At 35.5% G+C, this 17,631-nt stretch overlaps 1 protein-coding gene across 1 annotated transcript in view; it reads left to right on the forward strand.

Moving 5' to 3' along the window:
- Window positions 1–17,631, forward strand: part of RYR2 (ryanodine receptor 2) — a 440,097-nt gene that overhangs the window by 367,111 nt on the left and 55,355 nt on the right. Inside the window, exons 75-79 of the mRNA XM_074144589.1 lie at window positions 1,096–1,208; window positions 1,968–2,064; window positions 5,853–5,956; window positions 6,556–6,607; window positions 6,752–6,805. Of these exons, the coding sequence (XP_074000690.1) occupies window positions 1,096–1,208; window positions 1,968–2,064; window positions 5,853–5,956; window positions 6,556–6,607; window positions 6,752–6,805 (420 nt within the window). The remainder of the gene's footprint in view (window positions 1–1,095; window positions 1,209–1,967; window positions 2,065–5,852; window positions 5,957–6,555; window positions 6,608–6,751; window positions 6,806–17,631) is intronic.

Here is a 17,631-nt window from a genome sequence, read left to right on the forward strand (position 1 = left end):
AAAAAAAGAAACTTAAAGACCAAAAGATGAGGATGGAGCACACTCATTTTCATCTCATGTTACTGTAGAGCCAGGATGCAGAAAAAGAATATATGTGAAGACAGAGCTGTAATATTATGAAATGTAGCTGAAGTGTTTTGGAATTGGAGAAGAGAAGACTGAGGGGGGATCTGATCAACACCTATAAATACTTCGAGGGTGGGTGTCAAGAGGATGGGGCCAGTCTTTTTTCAGTGGTGCCCAGTGGCAGGGCAAGAGGTAACAGGCACAAACTTGTACGTAAGAATTTCTATCTAAACATGAGGAGGATCTTCTTTACTTTGAGGGTGGCAGAGCACTGGAACAGGCTGCCCAGAGAGGTGATGAGGTCTCCATCTCTGGAGACATTCAAAACCCGCCTGGACATGGTCCTGTGCAACCTGCTCTAGGTGGACATGTTTTGGCAGGGGCGTTGGACTAGATGATCTCCAGAGGTCCCTTCCAACCCCATATCATTCCGTATGATTCCGTGAATATCTTATGTTCATTCTAGCTATGCAGATTCATGGAAGGGATTTAGTCCTAAGTCTCTGTGCCTGTCTCTCATTTTTAAAGTTAATTCCTTCCCATTGTATCTGGTCATGGTAAATATTACAAATAAAAGATTAATTGTATTTAAGACAATTCCTTTAAAAGTATTGTTTGAGGCAATGTGGAGGTGTACATTTTACCTGTACATATGTAGAGAGTTGCATATAAAAGACAGGAAGAATGAAGAGTCTTTGTATTAAAAGTTAAGGTTTCTTGAGAGATGGCCTCAACTGTAATAATATCCAATCTAAAAGATATAAGAACTAGGATGAAGTGAAAAAGGAGAATGTCTATATCATGCAAGGAAAGGCAGATTTTTGCTTTTAGGTTTATTTTGTAAATTCTGATTCTGCAGTTTGGCTAATCACTTGAACTCTGCCTAGAAAACTTTTTCCCGTCTATAAATCTTCTCTTGATTTATCTGTTATCTCACATTTTTATTATTATTTCTATTATCATTATTATGCCTGGACCTTAGGGACATTGCCACATTGTTTATTTTTCTGTATGTATTTTATGTAACAGGTTGAGCATCCTCAGCGGTCCAAAAAAGCAGTGTGGCATAAGCTGCTGTCTAAACAGAGGAAAAGAGCAGTAGTTGCCTGCTTTAGAATGGCACCATTGTATAATCTGCCAAGGTAAGAGCTATATTTGTTCTGTCTTTCACAAATGCCTTCATGTTCGTAAGTGATGTTTGGTGAAATGAAAAGGAAGAAAAACATGTAAACCAGTAATTGATAAACTCTCGGATGATTGATAAAATTCTTCATGGAGAATTGGTTGTCATGCAGTCCATTTTGCATTGAGTCAAGAAAAAACAAAGAGAGAAAAACAAAAGAAAAAAACAAAACCCAGTAAAAATCATCATTGGCTTACCCTATTTCCGCTAGCCTCATCATCTGTTTAATTTCATGGAATTTGGAAAAAAATGGTTTATTATTTTGTGTACGGAAGCCTAATTCTGAACATTAAAAAATTCAATTATTTAGCACAATACAGTGTTATCTATTGCTCTTATTTTAATATTTAAAATAAAAATTATGAAAATATTTTATATTCAAATTAAACCTCACTAGTGTAGCAAAGCAATTAATTTTTATTTCTTACCTGTGTTGAAATTTCTTTGAAGGTCTATCTATTATCTGTTTCTAATATAATTATTATTACATTTTAATATCTGTTCTACAGGTTGACTTGACACAGTTTTGAATAGAGCATTTTAATGTAAACTTAATTTTTAAAATGGGTTCTTTCAGGAGGTTTTACTATAGAAATTTTGCTTTCCTTTTAAATGGTAGTTATAATGACTGGGCAGTTCTTCAAGCTAAGTTAAATGCATATTGACCAAATCTTCTCTTTAAAGGTTTACATCTTTTGTTTTAAATTGCCCTTTCTAGGCACCGAGCCGTCAATCTCTTTCTCCAAGGCTATGATAAATCTTGGATTGAAACAGAAGAACACTATTTTGAAGACAAACTGATAGAAGACTTAGCAGTACGTCTGGGTGCAAAGGGTCATGGGAATGTATTATGGATTAATATTCATCTTGTATAATAATAACTATAAGTCTGTGAGTTACATAAGATATCATCTAAACTATCTCTACGCAAAGGGATGAGCTATAACCAAGTCACTCTGACAGGTGTTAAAAATTACAAGTGATGGAGATTGCAGAATCCCCTCAGGCAGTCTGCTTCAGGGCTTCAATAACCTTTTACAAAGCTTTTTAAACTTTTGTCTAAATTATATGCCAGCTGCTGTTATTCCCCTCTCTCTTATCTTCTGCCCTGTGGAGAACAGTCTATTCTTTCTTTGCAGTTAACCTTTATGTATTTGACAACTTTATAACCCACATTAAAACCATTTAAGTCAAAAGGTTAGAATATGAAGCTAGATGAATTCTAGTCTTAGATTAATCAGTCCCTCAGAAGCAGACATGAAAAGGATGTTCACTGGGACTGTCTCGCAGAAGAATCCTCTTGTATAGTTGGTCAGGGAGGTGAAGATTTTTCCCAGCAGTAAAGTGTTAGAGTCGTGTCTTTAGCCTGGTAAGTCCCCAGAGTGATTTTCAGTAAAGCCTTGTGTCCTCATCCCTTATAATTGTCTCTCAGAAAGGTAGTCCTATCAAGGGTTGGGTAAGAACTAACACTAGGAAGTTATTCAGTCCCTGGGAGGGCGAACAGAACATGGTCTGAGGTCAGTCTTTTTATTGTGAGGGGAGCCTGCTCTCTGCAATAGAGAGAGGAAGCTAACTGGAAAATTGGTATTAGAAGAAAACAATACTGCTTTTACTGTTTAAAGCTTATGCTTAAAACCAACTACCCAAGTTGCAAACAATTTTGAAAATAAGGATCAAAATAGTGAAAGGAAGATCAGCAGCAATGAACTCAACACAAGCATATGATGGAAAGTCATTTTTGCCTGCACACATGCAGAATTCATTTCTTGTGGTATCCTTATTGTATGATTGAGCATTGTGAAAAAGCAAGAGACTTCTGCAAATACTTTATATACAACCTTTAAAATTGGTATCTTCATGTGTCCCAACACACTGCAAATGTTTTAATTAATGCACGTTCATTGCCAAAAAATAATTATGTTTTAGCAATTGAGAGTGTGAGGATGTGGAACAGCATAGCTCTTTGCCTCTGTGTGTGTGTATCTATATGCAGGTATATATGTGTGGAGAAATAACCCAACATGGTCATTTAGTTAACTCTGACATAAAAGGTTGTCTCCTTACCTTCTCTAAGTTTATTAAGAACTTCTTGCTGGCAAGTAGCTTATGTGAAAAACTGTCTTGGAGAAGACAGAATTGGACTGGATTAGCTGTAGTCCTTTAGTAAAGGACTACAGACATTCCCTTGGAGTTCCTCAAGCATACGTATAAATGTGTCTCCAGTGCTTTCTTTCAGTCAAAAGAGCAGACAAAACTCTTTCTTTTAAATAATTTTCTATCAAATTCTTGCCGCTTTAGAGCACTCTCCTGGAGGGTTGAGATTTTGAGGTTCTACTGTTCAGGTCTGTGGAGCTGACAGAGACTGTTGTGTGGGCTTCGTGAAAGATATGGTTGTGATGCTGGTGAAGGTTCTCTGTCCCTCTTGGAGAAACTGTGCCCTGGTGTAGCAAGGAATTTAAGATCTATAGGACGGTCAAGATGGAATCACAGCCCAGACCGTGCTGGCAGAGCTTGTCTAGAAGGGTACAAAGCAGGAGCCTTGAGTTCTCTAATGTATGCTTGAAGGATTGTCTGAAGTCTCTGAACTGTTCACTTATTAGATAGAAAACTGGAACAATCCAGGGCCCAGAAACTATAACCAAGACTTCCTGTCCTGTAACTCTCTCTAGTCAGTAAACTATAATGTTGTGTGCCGTAGTATGTTCTTTCTCGGTACTGAGAATCTTGAACTCTCTTTACTGCTAAGTGAAAATAATTTAAAGGGAGAAATGCAGTAAAAAGTACCTCCTTACTTACTTTGCCAGGTCCGGGCAATTTATAGACCTGTAGTAAGGGCTGTTTCTGGGATGTAGAAGATGAGTGCTTGCATCCCTTAAAGCAGAGGACTGGACTAAACTTGCAGTTTTGTTCCCTGAATCTTCTTTCCTTTAGTCTATTATAAAAATGTGGCACTACTTCTTCTGCCTCTGTATTAAAAGAAAAAAGTATACACAAGTACTCTATTTGAGGAGCTTAATTCAGCTGATTCTTAATTCTGCTACAACAGGGCAAGCCTCTAAGAGAATTAGATTTTTCGTGTTTGATACTAAGTCATAGGATATTCAACACTGTCTTTACTAATAGTTAAAATGCTTCTGTTTTAATTACATAGGCTACATGAACACTTAAGCTTATGTGATAAAATTATCGATTATTTTTGTTGGTCAGCATTGCTGAACATAATAATTTATAAGAAAAACATATTTAATTGATGTTTACTAATTAGGTGCTATGAAAATTAAATCTTAAATCTTCAACATTTAGAAATGGCAACTAAAATTTACTCAATGTGTTTGTTTTATCCTCTTGTGTGTTCAGGTAAAGCTTTTTATTTTACACTTAAATAACTGTAGGACAAATGTCTCAAAACATTGAAGATTAAGAATGCTTATTTCCCAGAAATGTCAGAAAATCATTTGGCTCTAGTGTTCATGCTATGCTTTAATAATGAGTTCTGTTCATTGGTGAATTTGATCCTCCATTTAATTTGAATTAAACCTATAAAAACTAATAACTTGTGTTAAACATTAACACAACTTCTGCCCATTTGCTTCATCAGTTTTGATAACATTAGAGAGATATTCTGGTTGATAACATTACCAAGCATAGAATGCTGCCATTTAATTAAAGAGAACGGTCAGACTCCTAAATGAGATTGAAATAAAGAGAAGGGGAAGACCTCAGTAATGGTGAGATATAACTAAAGTTACAATTTGCAATGTTCAGATCTTGTTATTGGTACTGAAAATATTGTTACATATTGCAAAATGTGAAATGAACCTTGAATGGCTATCATAGACTGGGATGTGAAACAATCGTGCATATATGTCAACTACAGTGAATTCTCAGCTGCAAGCAGTCATATTTGGTATAGCTGAATGGGAAAGGTAGACTTCATAGCCATATATGAAGTGTAGTACACATAGAGATCTATAAGCATTCCCATGGGAATGTATCTGAAACTGACACATACAATATTTTGAATTATATGTAATATTTTTTATATATTATTGATTTGTTGTCTTCTAAAATTCTACATCCTGCCAGCATTACTGTTTTTGGTAGATATAGCTCCTTCTGTCTAGAACTACTGGTGAGCTTCAAGTTTGGATTTCTGCTCCCTCAAAGCCTCTTAGAGTTCCTCAGTGAACATTATACTTGCTTACGACTTGGAACAGAGGATTCTAATTTTTAGCTAATGAAGCTTGTTAACATAGAAAGGAAAAGACAATATAATAGCAAATAATGGCATCTGGTTACCACTCATTCTGGGTAAAAGCAGTAAAAGATGGAAGTTATTTTCAGAATCTGGAGAAGAGGGTTAATTTTTATGAGGCGAGGAAATCCAAAGCTTTGCAAATGGTATCATATTTGTTACTATGGGTAAGTCTTCATGGTCATAAACACAGTCAGGATTCAGGCTTTTCATACTTTGCTTGGAAATTGTTTCCTCCTCGTTGTCCAAGTCAAAATTACATATATGAGTATTTAATGTTTAATAAATTGTAAAACATTTTTCAGTATAGATAATTGAATATACTTTTAAAATCTTTTTTCCCTAAAGAAACCTGGGGAGGAACCACCGGAAGAAGATGAAAGCGTTAAAAGAGTTGATCCTTTACATCAACTTATTCTGCTATTCAGTCGAACAGCCTTAACTGAAAAATGGTAGGGATGGTGTGAGAGACTGCAGAGTGTGTGCAGATTTTCAGATTCCTGTACTTGAAGTTATACATGTCTCTGTTCAAGTGAGATTTCATAGACTAGGCCAAAACGTACATATGTAGATACGGTGAGTTTGTTACACTGAAATCTCTCTAGCCTGTGGTATGTAAAGAGATTTTAACATGACTGATAATGAGATGTAAGGAGTTTCCTAGAGACAAAGAGATGCTCCGATGCACTTTTTCACAGTTATGGATTCTGTGTTCAGGATTTACTACACCTTCCTCTTCTATCTGTGTTCCCTATTGAGTTATATTCTGAATGTGAAATATAAGTGTATTCTAGGTATAATGGAAAAATTAACTGTTCTCTTCATAGGAAGGTGTTTATGAATTTCTGGGCACTGTGTTTGTAGCTGGCTTTACTTTTCAGTTTGTATTAGTTGACCAAATCCTCACTTTCCAAAGAGACTTTTGTAATTAATTATGAACATAGAAGTTCTTTAAAAAGATTTTTAAGGTGATTAAAAATATTTTTGACCTCCAATTCTACTATAATGCTCTAATCTTCCTCATTTTCCCTTTTCTCTCCCTATTAACCAGCAAATTGGAAGAAGATTTCCTGTATATGGCTTATGCTGACATTATGGCAAAGGTAACTTTTTTTGCTATCTTTTGCATCTTTTCTGTTTTAATAAAATTAATGAAGAACAACAAGAGAAATTATGTGTAAAGTGAAATAAGGCTTAGCTCCACACACCCCCCCATCAGTAAATCTTTTCTTTCTCTGTGGTGTCAGAGCTGCCATGATGAAGATGATGATGATGGTGAAGAAGAAGTGAAGAGTTTTGAAGTAAGATTATACTTCTGTTTTGTTTTTCTTGTCATATTAGACATTATTTCATAGCTTTCAACTGACATTTAAGTTTCTTGGTTCATGGCTTACTGCAGCTTATTATGCCAGTGAACTGCATGTCAGAAGCTGGATTGGCAGATATGAGTTAACAGATTCATAACAGTAAAAGAAAAAAATCTGTGGTATCACATAATATAATATTGTAGAGAGAGTTATTTAATGGATCTTACATGTTTATCTGATTGACTTTAACTTTTTAGTCCTTGAAGAGAAATATTATGGATAGAAACTTATTTTGAAATAAATAACAGGCAGTATCTTGTACAGCATATAATACTGCTTTTTGCAGTAGGCATTTACATTCAGTACCAGTAATTTATACAGTATTTTTACGTTCACATATATGTTAGTGCTTCTTAGTAAAAGGTGAGCTTTATTCATCAGCTTTTTCTTACGTTGAGAATAGGAAATCTATATTTATTGTTGTTTACAGTTGAGATTTTAGTGGTCATCACTGTATAAGGAAACACACTTATATGAGTTGATTAAAAGAGATGAGTTCTTGTAATGTGTTTGCTCTGGGATCTCTCTCTTTTTCCATTATTAAAATGGAGTTTACAAGAAATTTGTCTGTTCTGAGGGGCACTAAGTGAATTAACTTGTTAATATTTTTAAGATTTTAATATATTTTAGCATGTTATAATTCTGGCATTTAAAAGTTGTATTATATTTTTTCAAATCAGTTGATGGGGCCTTGAGCAACATGCTCTAGTGGAGGTGTCCCTGCCCATGGCAGTGGGGGTTGAAACTCGATGATCCCTTCCAACTCGAACCATTCTATGAATACTTACATTTAATATATTTAATAAAACACAGAAGCATGAAATACATGCTTCTATTACTACTTATTTTTTTTTCCCCAAATATACTGATTGATTTGATATAAAATTACCTGTGATGTTTTGATTTTTGAGGGGTGGTTTTGAGCATATTTACTTTTACTCCCACCGTTTTGTATACATCAGATGTTCTGTATGTTTTCTACATGATGCTGCGTGAGATAGCACTGAATTATTTAAGTATGTATTGCCTATTCGGCTGTATGCAGAAATCAGAAAGAATACCAATACCAAATTCTTTTTAGTCACTCAGAAGTTCTAGTCCAGTTGAGTTACAGCTAATGTACTCAATATATAAATTTATTTTTCTTGGTAAATATCTAAGTATGAATCTAAATTTCAGTGCTGCTTCTTTTGTTTTTCCTGGAAATGCAATGTCTGACTTGTCATTGATTAAACAATATGTATTATTATAAGGTTTTGTCAGTTGGCCCATGCATGCTTGTTAGATATCAAAAGTCTTGTGCTTATAGATGTGAAAATTTATAAATAGGAAGTCATTGAGGTGAATGAACAAATTTATCAGTAAAGATTTATTAGTGCTCCTTACCTAAGTTATAATGGGTTCCTTGTTCAGCATTCAACTTTATCTTTTGAGAGAAGATCCCATTCATTTGTTTCTTATTGGTTTTTTTTCTGTAGCTATGAAACTTATGTTCAGATAATGTATTAATCTGTTCAAAAGACAATTTTGTGTATGTATTTGATCAGTCACCTGCAGAAAAAAAATTTTGGACTTCTTTTTCTTATTGCTATTTCGCTTCTTGTCCTTGCCCTTCCTTAAGGTGACAGGATCACAACGCAGCAAGGTAAAACAAAAAAATATGTGTGTATTTGTCTGGGTCTAATTTTGTGACTTTTAGGCCCAACATCTTGGATAAGTTCAAATAAAGGGTCTTGAAAACATTTTTAAGTTTTCAGTTTCAGCATGACATCTCTAACAAACCCTTCTTGTGCACATACTCTTTTTAAAGACTCCAAGAATTATTTATATAAAATATGTCATATAAAATTATGTTGCCATTTTGGGGAAAACTGTCATTTGGCTTGTTCATATTGTTTTGCTGTTCTTGCCTTTTGTGCATCAGTTATCTTCTTTCTGGTTATAACTTAATTTGAATGATTAAAATCACTTATCTGGCTCTTAAGGGAAAGCAGTTGGACTTTTTTCTGTATCTTAGCAGACATGCATTTCTGATACAGTAGTAGAATTTTGTTTCCAACGTTTGTCACAGAGAGAGCATCAAGTATAATACAGTTTGTCTGGGATTTGGATCCTTTGGAATAGAGTCCTTAACCTTAATTGGGATAGTATTTGGTAGAAACTCTATAGCTACTCCATACCAGAAGTGATTCCTAGTTGTTCCATGTTTTCTCTAAAAGCATAGAGCCAATAGCTCTGAAATTTCACAATGTCTTTTTAATTGACTCAATTTCTTAACAATCTTTTGTGTCTCATCCTGCAAGGCTCACAATTTGTTTTTAAAAGGTGGCCCATGGCTTAAGCACCAGCCTACTTGCCTGCTTCATGCAAGTAGAAGTCTCAGTTCCCACTGTTGACTCAGGCTGCTTGCTGATAGCCCTGCAAGGTTGATGTTCTCAGAGGAGGTATGGTGTGGGGGGTAGCTAGTTTTTGCTTCTGAAGTGTTTCAATATAGTGATTTGTGTTGTGGCTAATGCCAGCTGGACTAAGTAGAGATGACTTGCTTGAGATTGGAAATGTGCAGATTTAGCTGATGGGCAGACTCCAGTCAATAGCTTCAAAGTTTGTTGCCTGTGGCAATATGGGGAACAATTATGACCATCTCCATTGAAAAAAGCAAAATGGTTTGGGTGTTTTGATTGCTAGCACTTCTATTAACATTCAGTGCACAAGAGAAAGGTTCCCATACAGCTGTGGAAAGAGAAGATGTATCCCATGATCAACTTTACTTTTACTCCTTCAAAAGTTTGCACAGTTCTCTTCCACCTTCATATGATAAAGGTGTTATCCTGGAAGATGAATGCACTCACACAGCCTCACAAAAATTGTTTAAGAGGTATTGTAATTGCCACAAACAAAAAGTACATATTACAAAACCCCAAAGGAAGTATATAAGCAATCTTATAGTATAATTCCTTCTTTTTTTCTTCCATTAATGCATCTATTCAAATCTACATGTCTATCACTGCCTACCTTTTTATTGTACACTAAATGCTATATGCTCCATAGAAAATTTTCTGTCTTGCTGAGTGAGAAGTGTTTTAAAAGGGGAAAAAACACAACCATAAATAATCCTTTCTTGCTTCAGGCATGTCAGGAAATAGTTATAAAGATGTGAGACCATATATACCAGCTATGCGTGTGTGTGCATGTGTGCATTTATGTGTTTCTGTCTGTCAATCTAATTCCGAGTCCAATGTGGAAGGCAGTTCTTTTATTCCATGGTCTGGATGCATGTGAAAAGACTTGACTGTTCAGTTTCTATGAGAATAAAACTCTATTCTCCTCTAGACTTTAAAAATATGTGATGTTTGAAGTCTTGAATCTTTTCAGTCAGAGCGACGGAGACCTTTGGGCAAGCTTAAAATGTGATAAAAATGGCAAGTGTATTTTATCAGCAATTTTCATGCCCATATCTCATGCAGTGTAGTTTCATTTTTGTACAAATAATTTGTATTGGGATCACTGTGTGGGCAGTAGGGAGGTCGCAATGTAAACCCACAATAAAGTTGTCTGTACATTACTATGTGCCTGTCTGCATTTGCCTGCTAGTATTTGCTTTGAATTATGATGATTATCTTTGCTCCTTGCCCTTTGTCTCTAAGTTAACTCTCTATCATACTGAACAGACACTCAATTGACTCCCTGTAGAGTTGGTGTCAGTGTCCCTCTTGATTCTATCTGATAGGAAATTCTTTCATATACAAGTGTTTCACTAGCTGAATGCAAATTGGTTTCTGCATTTGAGTCACTGACTATACTGATTTGCTGCATATTAATATGCTCTAAATGCGTCTAGGATGGGAACTCAAAAAAATGAATCAAAACCTAGCTCATCTTTTTAATATAGATTGGTTTAAATTGGGTTTCACTAAAAGAAAAGAAAAGAGAGAGAGAGAGCTTCCTGTGTCAGTTTTATTCATCCCTGTTACTGGTAGCAACTTTCTTGATAGACTTTTATATTCACTAGATTTTTGTCAAAATGATACATTGTGCTATCGCTTATCTCGGGTACAGAAGGACTTGCAAATTTCAGTACATACAAATAATGCAAGTTTTTAAGGCTCTAGCCCATTGGAAATGGTCACTATTATATCTCACTCTCACAAAGCCTGCATAAATGGAGTGACCGTATACCATGTATTTACAATAACTATTTTTGTTAAAGAATGATAGGAATTAAGGTCAGACTCATAGAATCATAGAATGGTTTGCATTGGAAGAGACCTTAAAGATCATTGAGTTCCAAGACCCCCTGACCATGGGCAGGGACACCTTCCACTAGACCAGATTGCTCAAAGTCCCATCCAACCTGGCCTTGAACACTTCCAGGGATGGGGTATACACAGCTTCACTGGGCAACCTGTTCCAGTGTCTCACCACCCTCAACAGTAAAGAATTTCTTTCTAATATCTAATCTAAATCTGCCCTCATTCAGTTTAAAACTGTTATCCCTTATCCTATCACTATACTCCCTGATAAAGAGTCCCTCTCCACCTTTTCTTTAGGCCCCCTTTAGGTACTGGAAGGCTGCTGTATGGTCTCCTCGGAGCGTTCTCTTCTCCAGGCTGAACAACCCCAACTGCATCATCCTGTCCTCATAGGAGGAGAGGTGCTCCAGTCCTCCTCTTCATGGCTCTCCTCTGGACTCGCTCCAACAAGTCCACATCTGTCTTATGTTGGGGGCCCCAGAACTGGGCACAGTACTGCAGGTGAGGGTTTCACAAGAGCAGAGTAGAGGGGAAAAATCACCTTCCTTGACCTGCTGGCCACACTTCTTTTGATGCAGCCCAGGATGCAGTTGGCTTTCTGGGCTGCGAGAGCACATTGCTGGCTTATGTTAAGCTTCTCGTCCACCAACACTCCTGAGTCCTTCTTCTCAGGGCTGCTCTCAGTCTGTTCTCTGCTTAGCCTGTATTTGTGCTTGGGATTGCCCTGACCCAGGTGCAGGACCTTGAACTTGGCCTGCTTGAACTTCATGAAGCCCCACTTCGCAGAGGCCCACTTCTTAAGCCTGTCCAGGTCCCTCTGGATGGCATCCCTTTCCTCCAGTGTGTTGTCCAAGCGACACAGCTTGGTGTCATCGGCAAACTTGCTGATGGTGTACTCGATCCCACCGTCCATGTCACCAACAAAGATGTTAAATAGTGCCGGTCCCAGTACCAACCCACAAGGAACATGACTCATCACTGCTTGCCACTTGGACATCAAGCCATTGACTGGAACTCTTTGAGTGCGGCCATCCAGCTAATTCCTTGATCAATGTATCAATTCTTAGGAATGAAGCATTCCAATTAGTATGCAAAAATGTGTTTCTCATTAGTTTTTCCTATCCATAATGGAGTGGATGCAACCTAATATGTGGTTTCACTATCCACAACTACAGGATAAGTTATTTATATATCTATTACAAAAACACAAGCCTGTGGTCGAGTAAGATTTGATCAGTTTTTACATCTTGTCATAAGGAGGGTAGAGTGCTTTTGATCTTTCTTACATACTGATGGTGTTGATATTATGCTATTTGTTAATGCCAGGACCTCCTTTCTTTTTTCTCCTTGTGTTCCCCACCACTCTATTTCCATCAATCACTGTTTTTTTCGATTCTATGCAAAAATAAAGAGAGTCTTTAATTCAGTTAGAGAATTTATAGTGTCCTCCACTAGGCAGTCAGCCCTTCACTCTTCATTTGCTCCTACTTGTTGCAGAGTTTTGATTCCCCACAATCTAGTTTATGACATCAATAACATAGGATCAATGCCATTAATACAGTCTTCATTATAAGGTCAGCTGTTTCTCAGTTTCTTGCCTATCCAGCAAGGCAATTTTGGGCTGTATGAATAACCTCCCATTGACTATGGGAAATGTGCAGCAAAAGTCTTGCAGAGAATCTCTTTTCTACAAAGTGAATAACGTACCCAGGCTCTTCTTTGGGTTTCAGTTCAGGAGCTTAGTGATAAATGATGACTGAAGGCTATTCATTAAGATCTTTCATTGCTTCCTCTGGCTGCTTCCCATCTTCTGTGTTTATCAGCACCTCTTGCCACTACATTTTTTCTGCTGCTTTTAGCAGCATTAGTCTGGTAGTTTTCAAGAGTACTCCCAGGCATCCATCTGCCCTGTCTTTCAGCTCAAACACCAGCTGGCACTCCGTGTTTCGCTGCTGTAGCACAACAGAACTGTTTGGGATCTATGTAAGGCAGGGCCTTTGGCAGTCCTGGGGTAAAGGAGTGATATATTTTGAAGAACAAATACATTGCAATGATTAGGTGACCGTTTATAGCTTTCAGGTTCTTTGTTCATTTAATGCAGTAATTACGTAATAATCTTACCAAACTTATGCCGGTACATAAGATGTTCCACTCCGGTTAACTGATTTAATACCAGTCATAGTGGAATCTTCAAAATAATCCATTACCCTTTTTTTTTAATTATTCCTTTCGAGAGGTAGACATCTATGTCAGCTATTTCAAATATGTCAAATTTGTCACCCAGCTTAAAACAAGAAAGGGTCACACAGTTTGAAAATTTTCTAGCTATGTAACATTGGAGGAAAAAATTGGAAACTGAGAATACATGGATTTGAAAGTCATCCAATATAATATTTTTTCTTTTAGAGACTCAATACTGTGTCAGTTCCTATCTACTTGACTAGGAATTAATAGGTTGAGTGATCTCATCAGCGTAGCAAAAATATGGAGGCAGTATGTAGGAAACGAAACTAACTTCCTTGCCAGAGAGGAATATGTAATTGAATGACAGCGTAAACATGATGACATCAATAAAGATATTGCTGCAAGGTGAAATGGAGAACTTTTAACCAAAAAAAAAGTAGTGAAGTTTTTTATTTCAGAATATCTTTATTACTGTGAATTTGTATCTCGGATTTAATGCTATTTCAGCACAGAGTAGTACTTCGTTTAGTGCAGTGTATGGTTGTTTATTTAATTTTATATTGATTTAAAAAAATATATTTATAACATTAAAGTTTTTAATACAGATTGTTGAAATGCTAGGAACTGTGAAATATAATGTTGATAAAACAATCCTGACTTTGTGCCCATGTGGATTATCATGTTGAGTATTGATATTGAATAACATAGGTATGTCATAACTTCTATTGATATGACATGATAAATTTTTTCCTCCCAGGCCTTTATTGCTGGGGAGAGTCAGCAGAACACCAGTATTTGTTTCTCTGAATATAAGAAATAATTTTGATTAATGATTGCTGTAATTCTTGTATCTGTTTAGCTGTTGTATTATGCAGAACAGCTTTTTGCTATTTAGTCTAAAATTTGTTTAAAATTCATGAATAAGATGGTTTGTTCCTCTTCAGTTCTCTTTTTTTCCCATAATTTTTAGATCAATGTTACTTCTTTTGCTTGGATCTCACCATATTACAAAATACCTAAGCTAACGCCTAAGAAAGCTGAATGTTTACAGCTGATCAAAACAGCGCTTTTGCATACATGTTTTTCCTTGCTACATTTGATTTTTATTGTTATTATTAGCACCACTAATTATTATTATTATTGTATTATTTAGCACCAACAGTGATAAAGATGAACACAGGGAATATTTTCAAATTGTATTAATTCATTGAGTTAAGATAGACTAGATAAAAGCATATTTTTACTTTAAAATATTTAATAAATCCCCTACTACAAGAAGTCTACCAATGTTCTATAGTCTTGTAAAGAATTATTACATACAAAATAAATAGCTGTATTTTTGAGGAAATTAAAAAAATGTGAACAGACTGCCACTGATTGCGTATCTCTAAGAATGTGGTAATTAATTTATGAACCTACTTACCATTTTTAGTGACGATAATTAGACACCACTTTCAAGCATTTTCAGAAGTATTTACTTGTATCATGGAAGTAATATCAAATGACAGAAGACTTTATAGATGCCTGGCACTGAGACACATCAGTATTTCTAAACTACGGAAGATTACATAGAACAAGAAAACACAGCAGATGGCGGAGAAATGGCTTTATAGTGGCCATTCATTTATTATGAAATTCACTTTTGAGATTAATTGTATTTTAATTATTTTATAAGCTAGCAGTTTAGTAGCCTCTAAATTTCCTGTTTAACTTGTTCTTATATTTTGCTTTGTGTACTTTAAAGAATTCCTTTTGTTGTATGATAATCTGGATGTGACAGAATTCAGTATAGAAAGGATACTTCCAGTGAGGTATATTAATAATGGATAACATTATTAATAATTAAAAATTAGTTTGTAACTTCAAAAAAAAATCTTTTGGGGGTGAGACATTCAGCAGAAGCAGAAATATGAGTGTAAAAGTGCAGGGATTGAAATACTTCTTTAAGTAATATGGAAAGCGTATTTGATAAAATAAACTCCTTTGACACTCTTGAAATCCCACATATTTAATCTTTAGAAATTATAATGCATTATGTTTTCATTTTGTATATACTCTTTTTAGAGCTGGTGAAGTCCAAAATGACGGATTTAGGAAAAATTCAGCTTTATTTATAGATCATCAACCAGCATGTATTGAGCTCAAAGGTTTAATATATATAAGATATATATAAAAATATATAGAAAGATTCTGCTTGAGTACTTGGTGTTATATTTTAATACATAGCTTGTACTCGTGCATGCATGACACTGAGATTAGCAGATGTTTTGCCAATGTAAGACCTGTCTAATAGGATTTCTTCTCTGGACTAAATAGAGGTCTTGAAAAGTATAAAATATGAAGACAACTCAAAGGAGAAGCATTCATCTTAGAATAGTTGAGTTGAAAGTAGTTTCTTTCCTTTCCATCTTTTTGTTTATTCTCTTTACTCTTTAACTATTTCACAATTTCATATTAAAAAAAAACAAAACAAAACAAAAAACAAAACAAAACAAAAAAACCAATCTGTAGAAGTAGGAAGCAGAAGAAGGAAGAAGTAGAAGCCTGTACTCCATGACTGTGAGCTTAGTGGTAACAGCGAACAAACCTCTCGACATGGCTTAGCTCCAAGAGAGAGTCCAAAAATCATTCTTAAACAATTTGAGTGGTGCACTTGTCAGTTAAAGTTCCTATTTTGTTTTTGCAAGTTTGTTGACTACATATTCAAGATAAAAATTGTGGGTTTGCCCAACATGGATTTTTGGCATAGGGTTGCTTGTAACAAAAAAACAAAAAAACAAACAAACAAAAAACCAAAAACAAACAAACAAACAAAACCAAAAAACCACCATGAAGTAGAAAATGTTTGAGTCTCTGTTTTCAAACAGTATGATGAAAAAGTTTCCTTGGTTTGTTAGGTTGCTGGAGAAAGTCTGTAATGTGGGAATACACGCACATAGATTTCTAAGTGGTCAGCTTTTTCCCATATAAATGGAAAGCACCCAAGATAAAATAGACTTAGTTTTCTTTGAGGTTTCTTTTTAAAGTTCTGGTGAGTTACTTTAAAAGTATGAAGTATTTTTACTGTTGTGATGGGTTTGTGAATGACACAAAATTCAAGCCACTGGCTAATTATTTTGGTAGTTTTCTTGATATCAACTGGCAAGCATTATAAAGTACAAAAAACTCTGCTGGTAGCACAGATGACAGTGTTAGCAGTAAGCACATCTTGGAGAAATGGGGATACCTTAACCAGCAAGCAGCTCCGTTAATTTATTATGCTTTCTATGCAATGGGTGGCCCACTTCATATCAGTGCTACCATCAGATACATTGTATTACATTGTATTGTAATACAATACAATGTATTAACATTGCATGGAGAAAGCAACAGTGAAAAAGCATTGCCAAACTGAAGAAGGAACCATGATCTTTGGGAGTTGTAATCAAAGGAATGGTTGCTTTTGGAAGACATGTTTGTGGTCGGTTTTTTGTTGTTGCTGTTTCGTTTGTTTTGTTACTTTGTTACTGGTTACCTGGCCCGCTTTTGTTACTTTGTTACTGGTTACCTACACAACTTGATTCCATGGAAAATGCCACTCTACACTTTAGGCTGTTTGGCAATGCCTATTTCTACTGTTCTTCTGTAGTACCATTGCGAGAAGTGGCCATACCTGTTAATTTAGTCTGTAGATTATGCAGACGCATCGTCACTATAAGCATATAAGCATTCTTATAAGTTTATTAAAACAATATTGTATAATGAAAATAGTATAGCTGATGTTAGGCTTGTGAACAAAAGTGAATAATAAATGTTGCAATGGAAGAAAAACGAAAGATTGTTGGGTCTAAAACTAAAAGTAACTAGAAATAGGAAAAAGTTTTTAAAAAAGAAACACTGAGCAATTTTCAGTGGCATCTGAAGCAAAGGAAAATATTTTATTGTAGCTATATTGAACCTGTGATGTCATGATTTTCTGGTGGTTTGTGCGTATGTTGTATGTGAGTGTGTGTGCGTGTGTGTATGTTTCTGTTTTGTTTTTGTTGAACTCCCAGGAAGAGGTTTAAACATGAAGGCAAAAACTTTCAAACCTTAGCATGGCTAAATATGAAGCAAAGCTGCCATATTTTTTTTTTTTCCTTTTTGTGCCTCCATCTAGATTTGTCACATAATTTAAGGAAAAAAGAAAGATACAATTTAACCACAGCAGAGCTAATAGTGTGAAAAAAAAAAAAAAACCCTGATGAATTTTGTTTCCGCAGCACGATATTATCAAAGATTTAAGAAACAAATTTGCCAGCCTCGGCGAGAACTCTCTGGTAACAGCATAAATGTCTGTGTTGGTTT

This window comes from Numenius arquata, chromosome 2, assembly GCF_964106895.1.
Source record: "Numenius arquata chromosome 2, bNumArq3.hap1.1, whole genome shotgun sequence".
Classification (NCBI taxonomy): domain Eukaryota; kingdom Metazoa; phylum Chordata; class Aves; order Charadriiformes; family Scolopacidae; genus Numenius; species Numenius arquata.